The sequence below is a fragment of the Leptodactylus fuscus genome, chromosome 5, assembly GCF_031893055.1.
Source record: "Leptodactylus fuscus isolate aLepFus1 chromosome 5, aLepFus1.hap2, whole genome shotgun sequence".
In the NCBI taxonomy this organism is placed as follows: Eukaryota; Metazoa; Chordata; class Amphibia; order Anura; family Leptodactylidae; genus Leptodactylus; species Leptodactylus fuscus.
Genome location: NC_134269.1, coordinates 97,284,962 through 97,312,501, shown reverse-complemented (window position 1 = coordinate 97,312,501; position 27,540 = coordinate 97,284,962). Strand labels below are relative to the sequence as shown.

At 41.9% G+C, this 27,540-nt stretch overlaps 1 protein-coding gene across 2 annotated transcripts in view; it reads left to right on the top strand.

The window, feature by feature from the left end:
* Nucleotides 1–4,194: 4,194 nt before the first annotated feature.
* The window catches only part of SHANK3 (SH3 and multiple ankyrin repeat domains 3), a 252,283-nt gene continuing 228,937 nt past the window's right edge, over nt 4,195–27,540 (top strand). For both annotated transcript variants that reach the window (XM_075273797.1, XM_075273796.1), the window contains exon 1: nt 4,195–4,480. In XM_075273797.1, coding sequence (XP_075129898.1) covers nt 4,470–4,480 — 11 coding nt within the window. In that variant the 5' untranslated portion in view covers nt 4,195–4,469. The remainder of the gene's footprint in view (nt 4,481–27,540) is intronic.

Genomic DNA, 27,540 nt, shown 5'->3' with positions numbered 1-27,540 from the left:
AAGACCTAGTGTGTGTGTGTGTGTGTGTGTGTGTGTGTTTCACAGCATTTTCTTACTTTTATATGTATTTTTGGCAAAGGAGTGGAGGTTGATTTGAACTTTTAATTCTTTTTACAAATTTTTTATTTCTTTATTTTTATTTCTTGCACCCCATGGGGATTGATCACTAATGCTAATGCATTGTAAAATACCATCATTTGGATGAAAGGCTGTGCAATGAAATGGAACACTGGTTGTCTTGTTCTAGGTGCTGGCGATACTACCATGCGCCGCCAGTAAAATGGCACCTTGGTCAGATTTGACCGAAGTGCCAGGGGTTGTGATTTTTGCAAGGAACTGATCGTGGACATTATCACCAGGTCTCTGATGTATAGTACAGCAGAGACCCAGTGGCTATGGTGGCCGATCAGCTCCGACATCCACCCGTACTATTAGTTTAGTTTTTGAGTGCAATTTTTTAGAAGCCACCATTTTAAGGTACATATAATGTTTTGTTTAGCTATTATTAAAGGGTATCTAAAGCATTTGTGACATTGATAAATGTTATCGCATACTTTATTATAGATTTAACAGATTTTGTCACCTTTCCAGGAAATCCTGCTATAAAATATACTTTCTGTGCATTTTGTAATCTTTCCATGGTTTTTCTCAATGCTTCTAACTCTTCTAACAGGCTCTTATGTAATGTATGGAAACTAAGGCTAAGGGAATCCTAAGGGTATGTTATGAACAGTTCCACGTGGCTAGCCGCGACAAGATGCCGATGCATTGCCCTGGCATCCCGTCGCGGCATTCCACTCCAGGTTAGGCCCGAAGAATGGGCCTATTTGGGAGGGAGTTTCACGCCACTGAGTCAGCTGCGGAGTCCGTGACAAAATAGGGTATGTCGCTTCTTTTTTCTGATCCAAAAAACCCTGTGTGAACATACCCTAACAGTCCCTGCAGTTCACAACTTGTTCAAATGAATAGGATTGAGTTGCAATACCAAGCAAAAATACTGTAAAACATATATTTAATTTTATATGTCAATTACATAAATAAGAATTATATAGTTATATCTCTGACATAAACTAAGGATCAGTGGTATTTCATCTTTCATGTGACACCGAAAATGGAGTTCTACCTGTATTATTTCCAGAGATGTAATTTCTAATCCCAATTGTAATTGTAAATAATATAATCAGAACTTTGATTTTGGTGTCTAGATTATAAGTGACCCCCAGCCTCAACTTCCCTGCATTATACAAGAGCCCATACACCCATTACTCCAGTGAGAAGTGGTGTACAGATTTCAGCTCTAAATAGAGAAACAAGGGAAAGAATAAAGGAATGCAGGATTTCACAGAAAGGAGCCAACATTAAATAATACAGTATATTGAATATATATGTAAATTTATAGATGATATGATATAATTGTAAATTTATTGATGATATGATAACACAAATAAGGCCAGAAAATCAAACTTTGGTTGAAAGTTTAGGTACACTTTAATGTTTCATTTCACATGGCATTTGCACTGCATTAAAATGACATTGAAACTTTTCTTAGTGAACATGCCTACAACATATTTAAATAAAGTTTTGTTATCTTTAAACTTTTAGTAAATAAAATGTCTTTTTGTGAAAAAGAAATTGCCAAGGAGGAACAAAATTCGGACATCAAGACATTTTTATTTTTTTCGCTGACGGAGCTACGTGAGGGTTCCTTTTATCTTTTGCAAGTGGCTATAATTTGTATTGGTACCATCTCCTATTATAAATGTTGTACATTTCAGCAGATGCCTTTTAGATCCTTTTTCTAGCAGGCGTCAATATATGACAGCCGGGAGGTCATTATTAAGCCTTTTGGCTGTCAAGACATCCCCTTGTAACTCTGTGATCTAGTGTGTGTGTGGGGGGGGGAGGGGGCATTCTTCTATACCTTAGGCACTGCTTCTATGTATGCTATATTGCAGTGCCGAATTATTAGAGTGATGAGATATTAACTAAGCAGCTCAAGGCAAACGTAACACAATGCAGCATAGTAGCACGCCAGATTTAAAAGAGGTTGGGATCACACTTATCTTGTATATTCCTATCAATGTTATTACAAATTTTATTCCAAAAGGTATCTCTGTGCAGTAACAAAAAATTTGCATAATAGTACATGCATAGGACATAGCATGGTAATACATAGTCAGTATTTTGCATCAGCGGTCCTAAAGCATAGAAGAAGTACAAATCTTACATTATACTTTTTTTTTCTTTTTGTGTTTTAGTCTGGATAAAAATTCTAAATAGGAACATCTCCCCCAAACCCTTTGGGTGCTGTAAATGGGAGGGGGGAAAGCAGAGAGACACTACTTTATTTTAGTCCATCTTGTGTTCAGCTTCCGATACATCATGGAATTGTGATGAATGCACTGGATCTTAGAATTCTATTCTTAATCTTCACTGGCTGGAAAACAAAACAATTTGCTATCATATTATTTTGCTTGTCTGCTACCCTAACTACATGCTGTAAACTTTCTGCTACTTTCTAAAATATGATGGTGCTAACAAGAATGACGTAAATTGTTACAGTATTAAGTGTTACAGTAAATTTTGTGTATGGTGCTCCATCAGTTCATACCCCTTCCCTACCTTTGGTTTGGTGACATTTCTGCTATGAACAGGCAGGTTGCTATGGACATGTTGTCTAACGACCCTTTTAGGTTTTTTTAGAAAGTGTATCTATAGCAACAAGACTGTCAGGCATGACTCTTACTGCTGTTCACCTTAGAGCAGGATCGGAGTTGTGCTGAAAGTCGAAAAGGAGAAAAGCAGATTGTCAGCAGTAAATCCAGCTATTCCTCATATCAGACTGTGGTAGTAATCAGATTTTTTTTTCTCATATATACAGTACATTTAGATAGGCGGCCCCTTTAGTCATCACAGAAGCAGGAATGAGCCTAATAATAGCATTCATTTAAATGGTAAAAATTAATATATTTATTTCATGTCTAGCTCAGCTACATGTACCAAAGCAGTCAGTTGTGACACAGTAATACTGCATTGTGTGTCCTGTGACTAATCATATACGGTATAATCAGAATCTGGTCTCTAAACCAGAATCCCAGTACCTGACTTTCCACACTAAATGGCTCATATATAATAAATAGACTCTGGGGATAACGTCTATCCATAGGGAGAGACCACCTTCTCAGGTGTGTGGAGACTTATACAGCCATAGTTGCTCCACTGCAAGGGAACATGGGAAGAATATGCAAATCTGTCTCCCAAGATGTAAGGGGAGCATAACAGAGGCACTGTCTCCCTATTTACATCTTGGGAGACAGATTTGCATATTCTTCCCAGATAATAAATAGTAATAAAAAAATGACTGTAGTGAGATGGTACCATCAGCCTTTTATCACCATCATATAAATATGGTAAATAATAAAATACTGTATTTGTTTTCTGATTTACTACATTTCTACCAAAACTGCACCCTTCCGACAGATCAGTACTGATCAGAATGACCATGCTGCAAATATAACACAGTTGGGCTGAAGACCCACATAGCGAAATACAGCAAAAATAAAAAAAAAGACACTGTGAAAAAACTGCGGCAAATACGCATTGCATTTTTTTTTACAGCGCTTTTCATTGCAAATTTGAATCAGCACACTTTCAGCCTCTGTTTCCGTGGGTAAAATTGACTTGCTTCAATTGTCAAAAACGCTTGCGTTTTTTTGGAAACACAGCTTTCCCACTGCTCCATTAACTTTGCAGGTACTGTAAAATACTGTGTTCTCTCAACACGGAGCCCTGGGGTTTTCTCAGACTACAATATTAATTATTTATGTTTAGGATAGATCATTAGTCTTAGATTTGTTGAGTTTGACATCCAGGACCTCCAATGAACCCCTCTTAGATGACAAATTCAACCGTGCTATATCTATAGGACACAAAGTATCACAGTATAACTGAATGTGCAACAGTAACTGCATTGTAAGCCCAGGCAGCAGGCTATTGTCACTGCCATGTCTCTGTATTCTAATGCATAAGCTATTACACACATGAGTGAGTCTACCTAAATTCCTAGTTTATATAATTCAACTTTCCTGCATAGTTTCCTGAGACAGAACAGTCACTTCCCTCCGCATCCCCCTCTGTCAGTTCACAGGAATCGTGTGAAAAGCATTCTAACACATGCATAGCCTTCCTCCCAGCACACGCAGCCATACACCCACTGACTACACACCCCCTTTCTAATCATTTCCTCAACCATTAGTTCTTGTCCATCTCACTCTTATCCTCCTGTGGGTGCCTCTATTACCATTTCCCTTTTTTATTTTCCACTTCCCCCCATCCTTTCCACCACCTCTGCTCACACTTTTCACATTCTCTCTCTCTCCCTTCTTTAGCAATCCACAACCTTATTACCATGGTGATGTCGCTCTGAGCTCTGTTTCTGAAACTGAAGAGAAGGTAAAAAAGAGAAGAGAATGAGAGAGAGGTAAGAAGAGAGTACCAGAGAACAGTCAAAGAAAGAATAGAGGGGCAGAAATGAGAGGTGGGAGGGGGACGGGGGTCTTGGAGGGAGAAAAGGTGTAGTGGGTAGGGTTGGAGGAGACAAGACAGGTGAACGGGGAAGCAAGAGCGAGTGTCGCAGGAAGGAAGACTGAAGAGGATGCTATACAGAACTAATGAGGAAATCTATGTATATGAGGGAGAACAGGACAGCAGGCGCAACATCTGAGAGGCCCAGATGCTCTCCCCTCTGTCACATTGTGCAGCCTCTTTTCCCTTGCCTGTCGCATTATGGGATGTATCACACAAATGCTTGTCTCGCTTTGTCTCCTGTGTTTTTTTTTGTATGAATTGTGTAATTGAAAATGTGTCTTGTGCTGTCAGTGTACACCGCTGTTAATAATGCAGCAGTGTGGGAAGGTAATTGCGTGGGGCATGCATGTGTGTGAGTGTGTAGGTGTACAGTATACAGCATCTACGCATATCAATGCACGTCATTGTTCATGTTATATGTGTGCTTGCAAATGAAGGTATGTGATGTTTGTCACTTATATGTGTCTGCTGAGAGAGTGCTCATTAGATGAGGTAACAGACTTGGGGAACATTGCACTGATTCTGTCTCCTACACAGAAAGGAGCTAAATTCATTAGCATTGGTGTTAGGTTCGTCCTGTGATGCAATAATTCTCCACAATATACCAGAGTCATTTATGTTGCAGTGCTTTCTGATACCTGATGTTCTTAAAGCCTCCATCCAGGTCACTCCTACTAAGTATCTGTTCAGCATATACTAGACCTGATCATCTATTCTTTACAGACACCTTAGTAATCTGTACTTTATAGAAACTATCAGCTCTGCATGTCCTAGTGAGGGTGAGATAGACTTGTGTCTTACACAACAGGCAGAGCTGCAGGACAGAAGGAGCAGCCTGGAACGAGAATGAGGCAGGAGGTGTGGCTCAGACTACCTCAGATTCCCTCAAGGTGCTGTAGCTAAGATGTAGTCATAGGTCACAGCTCTGTCCTAATAAACTCGATATAATCAGAAACTGCAGCTCTGAATGTGTGAGGAAGTATTACGCAGCAGATTCTCCTCTACTATCTTCTGGCTATGGCAGATCTCCTAGCAGTTAATCGTCACCTACCAGCTATGAAACATATGAGAATTACAGATGGAGCATACAGAGGGGAAAACTCCTAAAAATGCACAATATAAATCACATAATGGGTAGAAACAGACACTGTACTATTGTTTAATGCATTGTTCATTACAAGTTTAGGTAGGCTTTAAAGAGCATGTTATACAGCAGGAGGAGCATTTGTATTCTATTGATGTAAATCTCTGCCTATTCCGGGCTAAGGAGTCCAGTTGGTGTTCTATCTAAGTGACTGACAGCTTTCCTTTTATAAGCATGGATACAAATATAGCTGTCAAGATCTACAGACTCTTTTCATAAAAACTACACAATCCTCAATCCTCTCTGCTGCTCCTGTCCTATAACATGCTTCTATAGATCATTGTGACATGTCCCCTTGTAATTCTTGTTGCAGTACATCAAGGACAAATCTAACTGATATTTGCATTGGCCCCTGCTGGTAGAGTAATATGTCCCAGTGTATTCAGTGCAGATGGTTCTACTTACCAGTATACGTGCTGCACCATTGTGCCAATTGTAAGGATTTCCACATTGCCTGGGACATGTCATTGTAATGTGACCAAAGCAGAAAAACAGAGAGGCTGGGGAGCATAGCGATACTCATCACTGTTTGGGTGTACTGTTGGGGAGACATTATACTATGTGGAGTCCATTATATTAGGTGGGGCAATGATGAGGGCCATTATACTGTATGGGGTCGCAGCTCTGTCCTAATGGAATTGAGTTAAATAGCAGCGAATGTGCAAACACTGAGAACAGTAAAAAACAACAACAGATTTGATCCTTTCTACTGTAGGTACTGACTTACATATAATTTTGAGGTGAAGTGTATGTCCAATACCAATTTACCATTTACATACAGAATTGATCTGCATGAAAAGTCGAGTAACTTTGTAAATGCATAAAATTACTCATGTTGTATTGTTCCTGAGTTCTGGCCTGTATTATATGGGCTATATATTACTCTTAGTTGTATAATTATGGGTTATACATAACCCATGACATCTGAGTTGCATTAAAAACTCTTCTTTATGGCTTAAAGTGTTGAGCACGTCTTTTGGATTAAAGTGTGCACAGAAATTACTTTGCACATTTTCTGAAGTGTACAGAAGTCTTTACCAGTAATATGTCTCACTACAAAAATGTCTATTTCCAATGATGACTAACTGAACTGTGAATTCGCTTCTGGACTATAGTACAGGTAATAACTCAGATTCAATATCCAATGAGAAGTGTGATATAGACGCAAAGAAAAAAAGTATCTATGTAGAGTTTATGATTAATTCTATATAGATCAACTAAAACATAATATTAAGTGGACATGCATGCTAAATAGAAAGCAATGTATACATCTTTTGTAGTAAGATACCAGTTGCTCACAAGATAGTGCATTAAATTGTGGGGTGCAGAACCGTTCGATGTGTAGTGGCCGGTTTAGGTACTGCAGCAGTGTCCCATTGCAGTCTATGGGACAGTGCTGCTGTACATAAACTCGCCACTACACCTTGTGCAGTAGGTGAGTAGCCTGACTCCCAGCATTTTAACATTACCAGTGGCCATGCTGACCCAGAACAGCTGATTTACAAGAGTCCTGGCTGTTATACATCACAAATGTAATACTATAGGTCATATATATTAGAAAGGTGGTAACTCATTTAATATGAGAGGATTTAATCTATATTCGAGGCATATTACTGTGGGTGGGCAGGGAAGACTCTGGGTGAGAGGTGACACTATGGAGGGTTCCAAAAATGGGATGTCGCCTAAAATTTTAAGGCCATACTGTATGTTCTGCCCCTTCCCTCCTTAAAAAATGTGCACAATGTACTTACTGGGTTATCCCCCTCCATGCCACCCCTGCATATACTATGTGTTTTAGTGGAAATTGGCTAAGATCACCAGTAGCAGAAGTGTGCTTTTTGGTGTGATAGTTTACCACTATTGTTGTCATAATACACACAGCAAAAAACTAGGACAACAGACACTGCTTTAAAATGCAAGTTTTATGTTCAAGCTCAACATAAAAGCAGCAATTTATACTGTATGCTTTAAAATAAACGTCACTTCATGCGAGAGTGCCTGGTACCTTAAAAGGTTACTAACATTTCAATTATTTGATATTACAAGTGAACATAAGAAACTTTGGAATATGTCTTATAATAGAAAAATCCCTTTTCCTCTATTATGTGGATCTTTTCCTGCTTCCCCTTTTGTACTGAACTGCAATTACTCTGAAGTATATGACAAAACATCCCAAAGATCATATTTCTACTCACTATAGAAGTATATGGAGATAGGAGGGGAGCAGGGTGAAGGAAGGCACAGTGATAGAGGAGAGAGGCACAGAATAGACTGCAAGGAAGCATTCTGTCTCACCCAAAAATACTTCATTCACATCAATACAGGTCATTGCTTCTCTATAATGCCCTATTTGACCACACTGCAGCTCTGAATGTGTGAGGAAGTATTACGCAGCAGCTTCTCCTCTACTTTCTTCTGGCTGTGGCAGATCTCCTAGCAGTTAATCGTCACCTACCAGCTATGAGACTTATGAGAATTACAGATGGAGCATACAGAGGGGAAAACCCCTAAAATATAAATCACATAATGGGTAGAAACAGACTCTGTACTATTGTTTAATGCATTGTTCATTACAAGTTCAGGTAGGATTTATAAAGAGCATGTTATACAGCAGGAGGAGCATTTGTATTCTATTGATGTAAATCTCTGTCTATTCCGGGCTAAGGAGTCCAGTTGGTGTTCTATCTAAGTGACTGACAGCTTTCCTTTTATGAGCATGGATACAAATATAGCTGTCAAGATCTACAGACTCTTCATAAAAACCACACATTAATCCACTCAGCTGCTCTTGCCCTATAACATGCTTCTATAGATAAGACTGTACGTTCATTGTGACATGTCCCCTTTAAATTCTTGCTACAGTACATCAAGGTCAACTGGTAGCTATCCCGGAAGTCTAACAAATCTAATTGATACTTGCATTGGCCCCTGCTGGTAGAGCAATATGTTGCAGGTTAAAGAGGTTACCTGGGGAGTACAGTAATAACTACTACCAGTGTATCCACTGCAGTAGATAGTCCTACTTATCAATATACATGCATGTTGTTAGACCAATATGTTACCTGTTAAAGTAGTTATCTGGGGAGTATAACAAAAAGGCCCATGTAGCGGGCCGCAGCAAAAGAGCGCTCCGGAAAAACCGTGGTGGAAAGGCATTGCAACAGTTTTGGAAATTGCAACATTTCCGCTGCGCGTATTTTTATGAGATGTGTACACGGGATTCACTAGACTCTTGTACACTTTCCAGGGATTGTAAAACACTGCAGTTTTTGCAGAGGAGCAGCATGTATATTAGAAGTGTAGGAAAGTCTATCTACTGAAGTGAAAACACTTCAGGAATGTTTTATTCTTAAATTTTTAACTCCTTTAACTATGTATTGTCTACACAAAGCCTTCCTTTTCAAAAAAGGGCAGGAGTAATGAATAAGGGCCACAACTGATAAGATACAGCTCACAGACTAAAGCCCTGTTCACACGGGGCAAGAGGGGGCGGATTTTGGTACTGAATCCATGTCATAATCCGCCCCCTCACAATAGAGGGCTATGTAGACAGCTAGCTTACTTTTTTCTGTGAGCGGCAACATGCCGCTCATGGAAAAAAGAAGCGAACTGCCCTTTCTTGAGGCGGATTCCGCGGCTGATTCAGCCGCGGTGTCCACCTCATGGCAGCAATTTCTGGACTAGGCCCATTCATACTTCCCTCATCAGAATCAGGACCAAAATCATTCTGCGTTCCGTGTGAACCGGGCCTAAGGACTCAGTGCACATTAGGTTAATGTCTATGGACCCTGATTATTTTGTGAGAATACAACAGACAATATAATTAGAGATGAGCGAACACTAAAATGTTCGAGGTTCGAAATTCGATTCGAACAGCCGCTCAATGTTCGTGTGTTCGAATGGGTTTCGAACCCCATTATAGTCTATGGGGAACAGATACTCGTTAAGGTGGAAACCCAAATCCGTGTCTGGAGGGTCACCAAGTCCACTATGACACCCCAGGAAATGATGCCAACACCTCTGGAATGACACTGGGACAGCAGGGGAAGCATGTCTGGGGGCATCTAACACACCAAAGACCCTCTATTACCCCAACATCACAGCCTAACAACTACACACTTTACACACTCAATACCACCTCTCTGACAGTAGGAAAACACCTTGAAACATGTGTATTTGGCACTTGCAGTGAGGAGAGCTTGTCACCAGCAGTGAATTTGGCCCTTGTAGTAAGTTGAGGTTGGCACCAACATTTGTTTTGAAAATCAGGGTGGATTGAGCCTCTAACCAGCAGAGTTTGGGCAAATTCATGGTGGAGGGAGCCTCTAAAAACCCCAGTTTGGACCAATTCATGGTGGAGGGAGCCTCTAAAAACCCCAGTTTGGACCAATTCATGGTGGAGGGAGCCTCTAAAAACCCCAGTTTGGACCAATTCATGGTGGAGGGAGCCTCTAAACAGTCCAGTTTGGGCAAATTCATGGTGGAGGGAGCCTCTAAACAGCCCAGTTTGGGCAAATTCATGGTGGAGGGAGCCTCTAAAACCCCCAGTTTGGACCAATTCATGGTGGAGGGAGCCTCTAAAAACCCCAGTTTGGACCAATTCATGGTGGAGGGAGCCTCTAAACAGCCCAGTTTGGGCAAATTCATGGTGGAGGGAGCCTCTAAAAACCCCCAGTTTGGACCAATTCATGGTGGAGGGAGCCTCTAAAAACCCCAGTTTGGACCAATTCATGGTGGAGGGAGCCTCTAAACAGCCCAGTTTGGGCAAATTCATGGTGGAGGGAGCCTCTAAAAACCCCAGTTTGGACCAATTCATGGTGGAGGGAGCCTCTAAAAACCCCAGTTTGGACCAATTCATGGTGGAGGGAGCCTCTAAACAGCCCAGTTTGGACCAATTCATGGTGGAGGGAGCCTCTAAAAACCCCAGTTTGGACCAATTCATGGTGGAGGGAGCCTCTAAAAACCCCAGTTTGGACCAATTCATGGTGGAGGGAGCCTCTAAAAACCCCAGTTTGGACCAATTCATGGTGGAGGGAGCCTATAAACAGCCCAGTTTGGGCAAATTCATGGTGGAGGGAGCCTCTAAAAACCCCAGTTTGGACCAATTCATGGTGGAGGGAGCCTCTAAAAACCCCAGTTTGGACCAATTCATGGTGGAGGGAGCCTCTAAAAACCCCAGTTTGGACCAATTCATGATGGAGGGAGCCTCTAAACAGCCCAGTTTGGGCAAATTCATGGTGGAGGGAGCCTCTAAAAACCCCCAGTTTGGACCAATTCATGGTGGAGGGAGCCTCTAAAAACCCCAGTTTGGACCAATTCATGGTGGAGGGAGCCTCTAACCAGCCCAGTTTGGGCAAATTCATGGTGGAGGGAGCCTCTAAACAGCCCAGTTTGGGCAAATTCATGGTGGAGCGAGCCTCTAAAAACCCCAGTTTGGACCAATTCATGGTGGAGGGAGCCTCTAAAAACCCCAGTTTGGACCAATTCATGGTGGAGGGAGCCTCTAAACAGCCCAGTTTGGACCAATTCATGGTGGAGGGAGCCTCTAAAAACCCCAGTTTGGACCAATTCATGGTGGAGGGAGCCTCTAAACAGCCCAGTTTGGGCAAATTCATGGTGGAGGGAGCCTCTAAACAGCCCAGTTTGGGCAAATTCATGGTGGAGGGAGCCTCTAACCAGCCCAGTTTGGACCAATTCATGGTGGAGGGAGCCTCTAAAAACCCCAGTTTGGACCAATTCATGGTGGAGGGAGCCTATAAACAGCCCAGTTTGGACCAATTCATGGTGGAGGGAGCCTCTAAAAACCCCAGTTTGGACCAATTAATGGTGGAGGGAGCCTCTAAACAGCCCAGTTTGGGCAAATTCATAGTGGAGAGAGCCTCTAAACAGCCCAGTTTGGGCAAATTCATGGTGGAGGGAGCCTCTAACCAGCCCAGTTTGGACCAATTCATGGTGGAGAGAGCCTCTAAAAACCCCAGTTTGGACCAATTCATGGTGGAGGGAGCCTCAAAACAGCCCAGTTTGGACCAATTCATGGTGGAGGGAGCCTCTAAAAACCCCAGTTTGGACCAATTCATGGTGGAGGGAGCCTCTAACCAGCATAGTTGGTGGAAATCAGGGTGGAGGGAGCCTCTAACCAGCAGAGCTGTGGGAAAGCAGGGTGGAGGGAGCCTCTAACCAGCAGAGTTGGTGGAAATCAGGGTGGAGGGAGCCTCTAAACAGCAGAGTTGTGGGAAAGCAGGGTGGAGGGAGCCTCTAACCAGCAGAGTTGTGGGAAAGCAGGGTGGAGGGAGCCTCTAACCAGCAGAGTTGGGGGAAATCAGGGTGGAGGGAGCCTAGTATTAGCAGAATTGTGCAACGCTTATGGTGGATGAGTATGAGGATGCAGAGGAATTGGAGAGGTTGAGTACAGACATGGAGTTTCATGTTGGGGTGCTTTACACAGGTGGGCCCAAAAATGAAGGCTCTATCCAGTGGTGGTTCATTTTTATCAAAGTGAGCCGGTCGGCACTCTCAGCTGACAGACGGGTGCGCTTGTCAGTGATGATGCCACCGGCTGCACTGAACACCCTCTCAGATAGGACGCTGGCGGCAGGACAGGACAGCACCTCCAAGGCATATAGGGCAAGTTCAAGCCACAGGTCCAACTTCGACACCCAATACGTGTAGGGCACAGAGGGGTCGGAGAGGACAGGGCTGTGGTCAGAAAGGTATAACCGCAACATGCGCCTATACTTCTCACGCCTGGTGACACTAGGACCCTCCGTGGCGGCACTTTGGCGAGGGGGTGCCATCAAGGTGTCCCAGACCTTAGACAGTGTGCCCCACGTTTGTGTGGACCAGTGAGAACTTGGTTGCCTACTGGAGGAACTGCCCTCCCTGCCGCCAACGTCACATGCTGGAAACATCTCCATCATATTCTGCACCAATTGCCTGTGGCAAGCATTGATGCGATTGGCCCTCCCCTCTACGGGAATAAAAGACGAGATGTTGTTTTTATACCGGGGGTCAAGGATAGCAAAGATCCAGTACTGGTTGTCCTCCATGATTTTGACAATACGCTTGTCGGTTGTAAAGCACCCCAACATGAACTCAGCCATGTCTGCCACAGTGTTAGTTGGCATGACTCCTCTGGCCCCACCGGAAAGTTCAATCTCCATTTCCTCCTCATCCTCCATGTCTACCCATCCGCGCTGCAACAATGGGACGATTCGAAGTTGCCCGGAAGCCTCCTGTATCACCATCACATCATCGGACAACTCTTCTTCCTCCTCCTCCTCCTCCTCCTCCTCCTCCATTAAACGCAGTGAAGCGGACAGATGTGTGGACCTACTCTCCAGCTGTGACGGATCGGATGCTATCCCTAACTCCTCTGTGTGATCTGAGTTATCCCTGATGTCAATCAGGGATTCTCTCAGAACACACAAGAGCGGGATTGTAAGGCTCACCATCGCATCTTCAGAGCTCACCCTCCTTGTGGACTCCTCAAAGACCCGTAGGATGTCACAAAGGTCTCTCATCCATGGCCACTCATGGATGTGAAACTGAGGCAGCTGACTTTGTGGCACCCTAGGGTTTTGTAGCTGGTATTCCATCAAAGGTCTCTGCTGCTCAACCACTCTATTCAACATCTGAAACGTTGAGTTCCAGCGTGTGGGGACGTCGCACAAAAGCCGGTGTTGTGGCACATGCAGGCGTTGCTGGAGAGATTTTAAGCTAGCAGCGGCTACTGTCGACTTGCGAAAGTGGGCGCACATGCGCCGCACTTTCACCAGTAGCTCTGGAACATTGGGGTAGCTCTTTAGGAAACGTTGCACCACTAGGTTGAAGACGTGGGCCAGGCATGGAACATGTTGGAGTCCGGCAAGCTCCAGAGCTGCTACCAGGTTCCGGCCGTTATCACAAACGACCATGACTGGGCCCAGGTGCAGCGGCTCAAACCATATTGCCGTCTCATCGAGGAGGGCATCCCTCACCTCGGAGGCAGTGTGCTGTCTGTCCCCCAAGCTGATCAGCTTCAGCACAGCCTGCTGACGTCTACCAACGCCAGTGCTGCAACGTTTCCAACTCGTAGCTGGGGTCAATCTAACAGCGGAGGAGGAGGCGGTGGCGGAGGAGGAGGCGGTGGCGGAGGAGGAGGCGGTAGAGGAGGAGGGGGGTGTTCTTCTCGTGTCCCTGCCAGGAATGTTAGGCGGGGAGACGAGGTACACTGGGCCAGTTTGGGAAGCAGTCCCAGCCTCAACTACATTCACCCAGTGTGCCGTCAGTGAAATGTAGCGTCCCTGTCCGCATGCACTTGTCCACGCGTCGGTGGTCAAGTGGACCTTTGTGCAAAGCGCGGAACTAAGGGCCCGCCTGATGTTGAGTGACACGTGCTGGTGCAAGGCGGGGACGGCACACCGGGAGAAGTAGTGGCGGCTAGGGACGGCATAGCGAGGTGCCGCAATTGCCATCAGGTCCAGGAAGGCGGGAGTTTCAACAAGCCGGAACGCCAACATCTCCTGGGCCAGCAGTTTAGCGATGTTGGCGTTCAAGGCTTGCGCGTGTGGGTGGTTAGCAGTGTATTTCTGCCGCCGCTCCAATGTCTGAGAGATGGTGGGTTGTTGTAAAGAAGCGCCTGATGGTGCCTTTGATGGTGCAGGAGAAGGAGATAAGACAGGAACAGGGGAGGATGAGGGAGAAGTCAACAAAGTGGCGGAGGCAGATGAAGTGGTGTCCTGGCTCGTCCTCTGGAGTGCATCGCCATCACAGTCAGCAGTGGCAGTGGCAGAGGCAGAGGCAGTGGCAGTGGCAGTGGCGTGAACGGCAGGCGGCCTTTGTCCTGCCGTTGCTGCCTGCCACTGATTCCAGTGCTTGGATTCCAAATGACGGCGCATTGAAGTGGTGGACAGGTTGCTCTTCTCAGAGCCCCTAATCAATTTCGAGAGGCAAATTGTGCAGACAACACTATATCTGTCCTCGGCGCATTCCTTGAAAAAACTCCACACCTTCGAGAAACGTGCCCTCGAGGTGGGAGTTTTTCGGGGCTGGGTACGAACTGGAACATCTTGGGAGATTCCGGGTGTGGCCTGGCTTCGCCTAAGCTGCTGACCTCTGCCTCTGCCTCTAGCTACCCTTTTTGGTGCTGCACCTGCCTCAACATCCACACTACTTTCCCCGCTTGACATCCCCCCTGTCCAGGTCGGGTCAGTGTCCTCATCATCCACCACTTCCTCTTCCAACTCCTGTCTCATCTCCTCCTCCCGCACAATGCGCCAGTCAACTGGATGCCCTGACGGCAACTGCGTCACATCATCGTCGATGAGGGTGGGTTGCTGGTCATCCACCACCAAATCGAACGGAGATGGAGGAGACTCTAGTGTTTGAGCATCTGGACACAGATGCTCCTCTGTTAGGTTCGTGGAATCGTGACGTGGAGAGGCAGGTTGAGGGACAATGAAAGGAGCGGAGAACAGCTCTGGGGAGCAGGGACAGTTGGGGTTATTGTTCTGTGAAGCTTGGGAATTTTGGGAGGAAGGAGGACAAGACTGTTGGGTAATAGGAGGAGAGGAGGCAGAGTCTGACGGGCTGCTGGACAATGTGCTGTAAGCGTTCTCTGACAGCCATTGCAAGACCTGTTCCTGGTTCTCGGGCCTACTAAGGTTTGTACCCTGCAGTTTAGTTAATGTGGCAAGCAACCCTGGCACTGTGGAGTGGCGCAATGCTTGCTGCCCCACAGGAGTAGGCACGGGGCGCCCTGTGGCTTCACTGCTACCTTGCTCCCCAGAACCATTCCCCCGACCTCGCCCACGGCCTCGTCCACGTCCCTTTCCGGGAGCCTTGCGCATTTTGAATTCCCAGTTAGAAATTGGCACTATATACCAGTAGCAAAAATTGTGGGTGCACGTAACCCCAATATATTCTTTGAATTCCCAGTCAGACAATGGCACTATATACCAGTAGCAAGAAATGAGGGTATTTATAACCCCAATATATTCTTTGAATTCCCAGTCAGACAATGGCACTATATACCAGTAGCAAGAAATGAGGGTATTTATAACCCCAATATATTCTTTGAATTACCAGTCAGAAACTGGCACTATATGGCAGTAGCAAGAAATGAGGGTATTTATAACCCCAATATATTCTTTGAATTCACAGTCAGACAATGGCACTATATACCAGTAGCAAGAAATGAGGGTATTTGTAACCCCAATATATTCTTTGAATTCCCAGTCAGACAATGGCACTATACACCAGCAGCAAGAAATGAGGGTATTTGTAACCCCAATATATTCTTTGAATTCCCAGTCAGACAATGGCACTATATACCAGTAGCAAAAATTGTGGGTGCACGTAACCCCAATATATTCTTTGAATTACCAGTCAGAAACTGGCACTATATGGCAGTAGCAAGAAATGAGGGTATTTGTAACCCCAATATATTCTTTGAATTCCCAGACAGACAATGGCACTATATACCAGTAGCAAGAAATGAGGGTATTTATAACCCCAATATATTCTTTGAATTCCCAGTCAGACAATGGCACTATATACCAGTAGCAAGAAATGAGGGTATTTATAACCCCAATATATTCTTTGAATTACCAGTCAGACAATGGCACTATATGGCAGTAGCAAGAAATGAGGGTATTTATAACCCCAATATATTCTTTGAATTACCAGTCAGAAACTGGCACTATATGGCAGTAGCAAGAAATGAGGGTATTTATAACCCCAATATATTCTTTGAATTCCCAGTCAGACAATGGCACTATATACCAGTAGCAAGAAATGAGGGTATTTGTAACCCCAATATATTCTTTGAATTCCCAGTCAGACAATGGCACTATATACCAGTAGCAAGAAATGAGGGTATTTGTAACCCCAATATATTCTTTGAATTCCCAGTCAGACAATGGCACTATATACCAGTAGCAAGAAATGAGGGTATTTGTAACCCCAATATATTCTTTGAATTCCCAGTCAGACAATGGCACTATATACCAGTAGCAAGAAATGAGGGTATTTGTAACCCCAATATATTCTTTGAATTCCCAGTCAGACAATGGCACTATATACCAGTAGCAAAAATTGTGGGTGCACGTAACCCCAATATATTCTTTGAATTACCAGTCAGAAACTGGCACTATATGGCAGTAGCAAGAAATGAGGGTATTTATAACCCCAATATATTCTTTGAATTCCCAGTCAGACAATGGCACTATATGGCAGTAGCAAGAAATGAGGGTATTTGTAACCCCAATATATTCTTTGAATTCCCAGTCAGACAATGGCACTATATACCAGTAGCAAGAAATGAGGGTATTTATAACCCCAATATATTCTTTGAATTACCAGTCAGAAACTGGCACTATATGGCAGTAGCAAGAAATGAGGGTATTTATAACCCCAATATATTCTTTGAATTCCCAGTCAGACAATGGCACTATATACCAGTAGCAAGAAATGAGGGTATTTATAACCCCAATATATTCTTTGAATTACCAGTCAGACAATGGCACTATATGGCAGTAGCAAGAAATGAGGGTATTTATAACCCCAATATATTCTTTGAATTACCAGTCAGAAACTGGCACTATATGGCAGTAGCAAGAAATGAGGGTATTTATAACCCCAATATATTCTTTGAATTCCCAGTCAGACAATGGCACTATATACCAGTAGCAAGAAATGAGGGTATTTGTAACCCCAATATATTCTTTGAATTCCCAGTCAGACAATGGCACTATATACCAGTAGCAAGAAATGAGGGTATTTGTAACCCCAATATATTCTTTGAATTCCCAGTCAGACAATGGCACTATATACCAGTAGCAAAAATTGTGGGTGCACGTAACCCCAATATATTCTTTGAATTACCAGTCAGAAACTGGCACTATATGGCAGTAGCAAGAAATGAGGGTATTTATAACCCCAATATATTCTTTGAATTCCCAGTCAGACAATGGCACTATATGGCAGTAGCAAGAAATGAGGGTATTTGTAACCCCAATATATTCTTTGAATTCCCAGTCAGACAATGGCACTATATACCAGTAGCAAGAAATGAGGGTATTTATAACCCCAATAAATTCTTTGAATTACCAGTCAGACAATGGCATTATATGGCAGTAGCAAGAAATGAGGATATTTATAACCCCAATATATTCTTTGAATTACCAGTCAGAAACTGGCACTATATGGCAGTAGCAAGAAATGAGGGTATTTATAACCCCAATATATTCTTTGAATTCCCAGTCAGACAATGGCACTATATACCAGTAGCAAGAAATGAGGGTATTTGTAACCCCAATATATTCTTTGAATTCCCAGTCAGACAATGGCACTATATACCAGTAGCAAAAATTGTGGGTGCACGTAACCCCAATATATTCTTTGAATTACCAGTCAGAAACTGGCACTATATGGCAGTAGCAAGAAATGAGGGTATTTGTAACCCCAATATATTCTTTGAATTCCCAGTCAGACAATGGCACTATATACCAGTAGCAAGAAATGAGGGTATTTATAACCCCAATATATTCTTTGAATTACCAGTCAGAAACTGGCACTATATGGCAGTATCAAGAAATGAGGGTATTTATAACCCCAATATATTCTTTGAATTCCCAGTCAGACAATGGCACTATATACCAGTAGCAAGAAATGAGGGTATTTATAACCCCAATATATTCTTTGAATTACCAGTCAGAAACTGGCACTATATGGCAGTAGCAAGAAATGAGGGTATTTATAACCCCAATATATTCTTTGAATTCCCAGTCAGACAATGGCACTATATGGCAGTAGCAAGAAATGAGGGTATTTGTAACCCCAATATATTCTTTGAATTCCCAGTCAGATAATGGCACTGTATACCAGTAGCAAAAATTGTGGGTGCACGTAACCCCAATATATTCTTTGAATTACCAGTCAGAAACTGGCACTATATGGCAGTAGCAAGAAATGAGGGTATTTGTAACCCCAATATATTCTTTGAATTCCCAGTCAGACAATGGCACTATATACCAGTAGCAAGAAATGAGGGTATTTATAACCCCAATATATTCTTTGAATTACCAGTCAGAAACTGGCACTATATGGCAGTAGCAAGAAATGAGGGTATTTATAACCCCAATATATTCTTTGAATTCCCAGTCAGACAATGGCACTATATGGCAGTAGCAAGAAATGAGGGTATTTGTAACCCCAATATATTCTTTGAATTCCCAGTCAGACAATGGCACTATATACCAGTAGCAAGAAATGAGGGTATTTGTAACCCCAATATATTCTTTGAATTCCCAGTCAGACAATGGCACTATATACCAGTAGCAAGAAATGAGGGTATTTATAACCCCAATATATTCTTTGAATTCCCAGTCAGAAACTGGCACTATATACCAGTAGCAAGAAATGAGGGTATTTGTAACCCCAATATATTCTTTGAATTCCCAGTCAGACAATGGCACTATATACCAGTAGCAAGAAATGAGGGTATTTGTAACCCCAATATATTCTTTGAATTCCCAGTCAGACAATGGCACTATATACCAGTAGCAAAAATTGTGGGTGCACGTAACCCCAATATATTCTTTGAATTACCAGTCAGAAACTGGCACTATATGGCAGTAGCAAGAAATGAGGGTATTTGTAACCCCAATATATTCTTTGAATTCCCAGTCAGACAATGGCACTATATACCAGTAGCAAGAAATGAGGGTATTTATAACCCCAATATATTCTTTGAATTACCAGTCAGAAACTGGCACTATATGGCAGTAGCAAGAAATGAGGGTATTTATAACCCCAATATATTCTTTGAATTCCCAGTCAGACAATGGCACTATATACCAGTAGCAAGAAATGAGGGTATTTATAACCCCAATATATTCTTTGAATTACCAGTCAGAAACTGGCACTATATGGCAGTAGCAAGAAATGAGGGTATTTATAACCCCAATATATTCTTTGAATTCCCAGTCAGACAATGGCACTATATGGCAGTAGCAAGAAATGAGGGTATTTGTAACCCCAATATATTCTTTGAATTCCCAGTCAGACAATGGCACTATATACCAGTAGCAAAAATTGTGGGTGCACGTAACCCCAATATATTCTTTGAATTACCAGTCAGAAACTGGCACTATATGGCAGTAGCAAGAAATGAGGGTATTTGTAACCCCAATATATTCTTTGAATTCCCAGTCAGACAATGGCACTATATACCAGTAGCAAGAAATGAGGGTATTTATAACCCCAATATATTCTTTGAATTCCCAGTCAGACAATGGCACTATATACCAGTAGCAAGAAATGAGGGTATTTATAACCCCAATATATTCTTTGAATTACCAGTCAGAAACTGGCACTATATGGCAGTAGCAAGAAATGAGGGTATTTATAACCCCAATATATTCTTTGAATTCCCAGTCAGACAATGGCACTATATGGCAGTAGCAAGAAATGAGGGTATTTGTAACCCCAATATATTCTTTGAATTCCCAGTCAGACAATGGCACTATATACCAGTAGCAAGAAATGAGGGTATTTGTAACCCCAATATATTCTTTGAATTCCCAGTCAGACAATGGCACTATATACCAGTAGCAAGAAATGAGGGTATTTATAACCCCAATATATTCTTTGAATTCCCAGTCAGAAACTGGCACTATATACCAGTAGCAAGAAATGAGGGTATTTGTAACCCCAATATATTCTTTGAATTCCCAGTCAGACAATGGCACTATATACCAGTAGCAAGAAATGAGGGTATTTGTAACCCCAATATATTCTTTGAATTCCCAGTCAGACAATGGCAATATATACCAGTAGCAAGAAATGAGGGTATTTATAACCCCAATATATTCTTTGAATTCCCAGTCAGAAACTGGCACTATATACCAGTAGCAAGAAATGAGGGTATTTGTAACCCCAATATATTCTTTGAATTCCCAGTCAGACAATGGCACTATATACCAGTAGCAAGAAATGAGGGTATTTGTTACCCCAATATATTCTTTGAATTCCCAGTCAGAAACTGGCACTATATGGTAGTAGCAAGAAATGAGGGTATTTATAACCCCAATATATTCTTTGAATTACCAGTCAGAAACTGGCACTATATGGCAGTAGCAAGAAATGAGGGTATTTATAACCCCAATATATTCTTTGAATTCCCAGTCAGACAATGGCACTATATACCAGTAGCAAGAAATGAGGGTATTTATAACCCCAATATATTCTTTGAATTACCAGTCAGAAACTGGCACTATATGGCAGTAGCAAGAAATGAGGGTATTTATAACCCCAATATATTCTTTGAATTCCCAGTCAGACAATGGCACTATATACCAGTAGCAAGAAATGAGGGTATTTGTAACCCCAATATATTCTTTGAATTCCCAGTCAGACAATGGCACTATATACCAGTAGCAAGAAATGAGGGTATTTGTAACCCCAATATATTCTTTGAATTCCCAGTCAGACAATGGCACTATATACCAGTAGCAAGAAATGAGGGTATTTATAACCCCAATATATTCTTTGAATTCCCAGTCAGACAATGGCACTATATACCAGTAGCAAGAAATGAGGGTATTTATAACCCCAATATAGTCTTTGAATTCCCAGTCAGAAACTGGCACTATATGGCAGTAGCAAGAAATGAGGGTATTTATAACCCCAATATATTCTTTGAATTCCCAGTCAGACAATGGCACTATATGGCAGTAGCAAGAAATGAGGGTATTTGTAACCCCAATATATTTGAATTCCCAGTCAGACAATGGCACTATATACCAGTAGCAAGAAATGAGGGTATTTGTAACCCCAATATATTCTTTGAATTCCCAGTCAGACAATGGCACTATATACCAGTAGCAAGAAATGAGGGTATTTATAACCCCAATATATTCTTTGAATTCCCAGTCAGAAACTGGCACTATATACCAGTAGTAAGAAATGAGGGTATTTGTAACCCCAATATATTCTTTGAATTCCCAGTCAGACAATGGCACTATATACCAGTAGCAAAAATTGTGGGTGCACGTAACCCCAATATATTCTTTGAATTACCAGTCAGAAACTGGCACTATATGGCAGTAGCAAGAAATGAGGGTATTTGTAACCCCAATATATTCTTTGAATTCCCAGTCAGACAATGACACTATATACCAGTAGCAAGAAATGAGGGTATTTGTAACCCCAATATATTCTTTGAATTCCCAGTCAGACAATGGCACTATATACCAGTAGCAAAAATTGTGGGTGCACGTAACCCCAATATATTCTTTGAATTACCAGTCAGAAACTGGCACTATATGGCAGTAGCAAGAAATGAGGGTATTTGTAACCCCAATATATTCTTTGAATTCCCAGTCAGACAATGGCACTATATACCAGTAGCAAGAAATGAGGGTATTTATAACCCCAATATATTCTTTGAATTCCCAGTCAGACAATGGCACTATATACCAGTAGCAAGAAATGAGGGTATTTATAACCCCAATATATTCTTTGAATTACCAGTCAGACAATGGCACTATATACCAGTAGCAAGAAATGAGGGTATTTATAACCCCCATATATTCTTTGAATTACCAGTCAGACAATGGCACTATATACCAGTAGCAAAAATTGTGGGTGCACGTAACCCCAATATATTCTTTGAATTACCAGTCAGAAAATGGCACTTTATGGCAGTAGCAAAAATAGTGGGTGTATATAGCCCCAATTCTATTGCTAGGGGACTTGCAGTGTATTTCTGGGGTGAAGGTGGGGGGGCACACCGTTGGAACGGGTATCGGGGGTATATATCGGGTATACGGGAATACACTGTCAGTGTATTCCATTCAGGATCCTGGGAAAGCTGGGTTGCGGCGATTGAGCCCGTCAGTGCCACGTTACACTGACAAGCTTCTCCCTGGAATTGAAGTTATATGTAAGCCCAATATATTCTTTGAATTCCCAGTCAGACAATGGCACTATATACCAGTAGCAAGAAATGAGGGTATGTGTAACCCCAATATATTCTTTGAATTCCCAGTCAGACAATGGCACTATATACCAGTAGCAAGAAATGAGGGTATTTATAACCCCAATATATTCTTTGAATTCCCAGTCAGAAACTGGCACTATATACCAGTAGCAAGAAATGAGGGTATTTGTAACCCCAATATATTCTTTGAATTCCCAGTCAGACAATGGCACTATATACCAGTAGCAAGAAATGAGGGTATTTGTAACCCCAATATATTCTTTGAATTCCCAGTCAGACAATGGCACTATATACCAGTAGCAAAAATTGTGGGTGCACGTAACCCCAATATATTCTTTGAATTACCAGTCAGAAACTGGCACTATATGGCAGTATTAAGAAATGAGGGTATTTGTAACCCCAATATATTCTTTGAATTCCCAGTCAGACAATGGCACTATATACCAGTAGCAAGAAATGAGGGTATTTATAACCCCAATATATTCTTTGAATTACCAGTCAGAAACTGGCACTATATGGCAGTAGCAAGAAATGAGGGTATTTATAACCCCAATATATTCTTTGAATTCCCAGTCAGACAATGGCACTATATACCAGTAGCAAGAAATGAGGGTATTTATAACCCCAATATATTCTTTGAATTGCCAGTCAGAAACTGGCACTATATGGCAGTAGCAAGAAATGAGGGTATTTATAACCCCAATATATTCTTTGAATTCCCAGTCAGACAATGGCACTATATGGCAGTAGCAAGAAATGAGGGTATTTGTAACCCCAATATATTCTTTGAATTCCCAGTCAGACAATGGCACTATATACCAGTAGCAAAAATTGTGGGTGCACGTAACCCCAATATATTCTTTGAATTACCAGTCAGAAACTGGCACTATATGGCAGTAGCAAGAAATGAGGGTATTTGTAACCCCAATATATTCTTTGAATTCCCAGTCAGACAATGGCACTATATACCAGTAGCAAGAAATGAGGGTATTTATAACCCCAATATATTCTTTGAATTCCCAGTCAGAAACTGGCACTATATGGCAGTAGCAAGAAATGAGGGTATTTATAACCCCAATATATTCTTTGAATTACCAGTCAGAAACTGGCACTATATGGCAGTAGCAAGAAATGAGGGTATTTATAACCCCAATATATTCTTTGAATTCCCAGTCAGACAATGGCACTATATGGCAGTAGCAAGAAATGAGGGTATTTGTAACCCCAATATATTCTTTGAATTCCCAGTCAGACAATGGCACTATATACCAGTAGCAAGAAATGAGGGTATTTGTAACCCGAATATATTCTTTGAATTCCCAGTCAGACAATGGCACTATATACCAGTAGCAAGAAATGAGGGTATTTATAACCCCAATATATTCTTTGAATTCCCAGTCAGAAACTGGCACTATATACCAGTAGCAAGAAATGAGGGTATTTGTAACCCCAATATATTCTTTGAATTCCCAGTCAGACAATGGCACTATATACCAGTAGCAAGAAATGAGGGTATTTGTAACCCCAATATATTCTTTGAATTCCCAGTCAGACAATGGCACTATATACCAGTAGCAAAAATTGTGGGTGCACGTAACCCCAATATATTCTTTGAATTACCAGTCAGAAACTGGCACTATATGGCAGTAGCAAGAAATGAGGGTATTTGTAACCCCAATATATTCTTTGAATTCCCAGTCAGACAATAGCACTATATACCAGTAGCAAGAAATGAGGGTATTTATAACCCCAATATATTCTTTGAATTACCAGTTAGAAACTGGCACTATATGGCAGTAGCAAGAAATGAGGGTATTTATAACCCCAATATATTCTTTGAATTCCCAGTCAGACAATGGCACTATATACCAGTAGCAAGAAATGAGGGTGTTTATAACCCCAATATATTCTTTGAATTACCAGTCAGAAACTGGCACTATATGGCAGTAGCAAGAAATGAGGGTATTTATAACCCCAATATATTCTTTGAATTCCCAGTCAGACAATGGCACTATATGGCAGTAGCAAGAAATGAGGGTATTTGTAACCCCAATATATTCTTTGAATTCCCAGTTAGACAATGGCACTATATACCAGTAGCAAAAATTGTGGGTGCACGTAACCCCAATATATTCTTTGAATTACCAGTCAGAAACTGGCACTATATGGCAGTAGCAAATGAGGGTATTTGTAACCCCAATATATTCTTTGAATTCCCAGTCAGACAATGGCACTATATACCAGTAGCAAGAAATGAGGGTATTTATAACCCCAATATATTCTTTGAATTCCCAGTCAGACAATGGCACTATATACCAGTAGCAAGAAATGAGGGTATTTATAACCCCAATATATTCTTTGAATTACCAGTCAGAAACTGGCACTATATGGCAGTAGCAAGAAATGAGGGTATTTATAACCCCAATATATTCTTTGAATTCCCAGTCAGACAATGGCACTATATGGCAGTAGCAAGAAATGAGGGTATTTGTAACCCCAATATATTCTTTGAATTCCCAGTCAGACAATGGCACTATATACCAGTAGCAAGAAATGAGGGTATTTGTAACCCCAATATATTCTTTGAATTCCCAGTCAGACAATGGCACTATATACCAGTAGCAAGAAATGAGGGTATTTATAACCCCAATATATTCTTTGAATTCCCAGTCAGAAACTGGCACTATATACCAGTAGCAAGAAATGAGGGTATTTGTAACCCCAATATATTCTTTGAATTCCCAGTCAGACAATGGCACTATATACCAGTAGCAAAAATTGTGGGTGCACATAACCCCAATATATTCTTTGAATTACCAGTCAGAAACTGGCACTATATGGCAGTAGCAAGAAATGAGGGTATTTGTAACCCCAATATATTCTTTGAATTCCCAGTCAGACAATGGCACTATATGGCAGTAGCAAGAAATGAGGGTATTTATAACCCCAATATATTCTTTGAATTCCCAGTCAGACAATGGCACTATATACCAGTAGCAAGAAATGAGGGTATTTATAACCCCAATATATTCTTTGAATTCCCAGTCAGACAATGGCACTATATGGCAGTAGCAAAAATAGTGGGTGTATATAGCCCCAATTCTATTGCTAGGGGACTTGCAGTGTATTTCTGGGGTGAAGGTGGGGGGGCACACCGTTGGAACGGGTATCGGGGGTATATATCGGGTATACGGGAATACACTGTCAGTGTATTCCATTCAGGATCCTGGGAAAGCTGGGTTGCGGCGATTGAGCCCGTCAGTGCCACGTTACACTGACAAGCTTCTCCCTGGAATTGAAGTTATATGTAAGCCCAATATATTCTTTGAATTCCCAGTGAGACAATGGCACTATATGGCAGTAGCAAAAATAGTGGGTGTATATAGCCCCAATTCTATTGCTAGGGGACTTGCAGGGTATTTCTGGGGTGAAGGTGGGGGGGCACACCGTTGGAATGGGGATCGGGTGTGTATATATCGGGTATACGGGAATACACTGACAGTGTATTCCATTCAGGATCCTGGGAAAGCTGGGTTGCGGCGATTGAGCCCGTCAGTGCCACGTTACACTGACAAGCTTCTCCCTGGAATTTAGCTCTTATAAGAGCTGTTGGTTGTCTTCTCCTTCCTATCCTAGCCTGTCCCTGCCTACCCAGAATCTAAGCCCTAGCTAACTGGACGGAACCCTCCGTCCCCGGTGAATTGCAAGCTCAGAATGACGCGAAGCTGGGCGTCGCTGTTCTTTTAAATTAGAGGTCACATGTTTTCGGCAGCCAATGGGTTTTGCCTACTTTTTTCAACGTCACCGGTGTCGTAGTTCCTGTCCCACCTACCCTGCGCTGTTATTGGAGCAAAAAAGGCGCCAGGGAAGGTGGGAGGGGAATCGAGTAATGGCGCACTTTACCACGCGGTGTTCGATTCGATTCGAACATGCCGAACAGCCTAATATCCGATCGAACATGAGTTCGATAGAACACTGTTCGCTCATCTCTAAATATAATCTATATGGTGACATGCCGACGTTCGCGTGACAAATAATGTTGGAGAAAGGAAGGAATAGGCATGTTGAATTTCACCTTTGGTTGAAGTGTCTGACTTCCTTTTACTCTTCTTTCCCCATTGATGGCACAACAGACACTTGTCCACACTGATCATACACATGTATACTGGAGTCAGGAGGAATAGCTGTCACTTGAAGGAGTGTTTAGCTATTAAAGGTATCTTGGCACTTTATAGTGAACAGCAATATTTTTATCACATTTGATTTTTTTTAATTTCTCCAAAATTTCCAATCTGATTGAGATTTTTCTGTTTCTAGCTACAATTGCAGAGTTTCAGAATGACCAATACAACACAGAGATAGCATTGCGTTACCCAATATGTTGTCATTTGCCTTGAAATACTAGAGGGCTCATGAATTTGTTAAGCAGACTGTACAGAGTGGCAGTCTTAATACGCCACTTTCCTATAGTTTATACTTCTATGTCATTTTATTTGGATGAAAAATATTTTATAATTAACTTTTATTGCAGGTTCACTGATGCTCTTCATAACTTGGAATTAGCGGCTTAGAGAATTTAACATTCACTGACTTGATGAAAATGTTTCAGTAATACATGTACAATGCAAAATCCATTATCATTCTGAACATTAAGGTCAATGTTGAATTGAAATGTGACCTTCAACAGCATGACCAATTTCATGTAATTGTAGAGTTCTTCAAGGTGTCTTTCTAAATAGAAAAGGAGTAATGTAGCATCATCAGAATAATCTATTATAATGTACATATTTGAAGAACATTATGATGTAAGTAAATAGGGAGGTGTAAG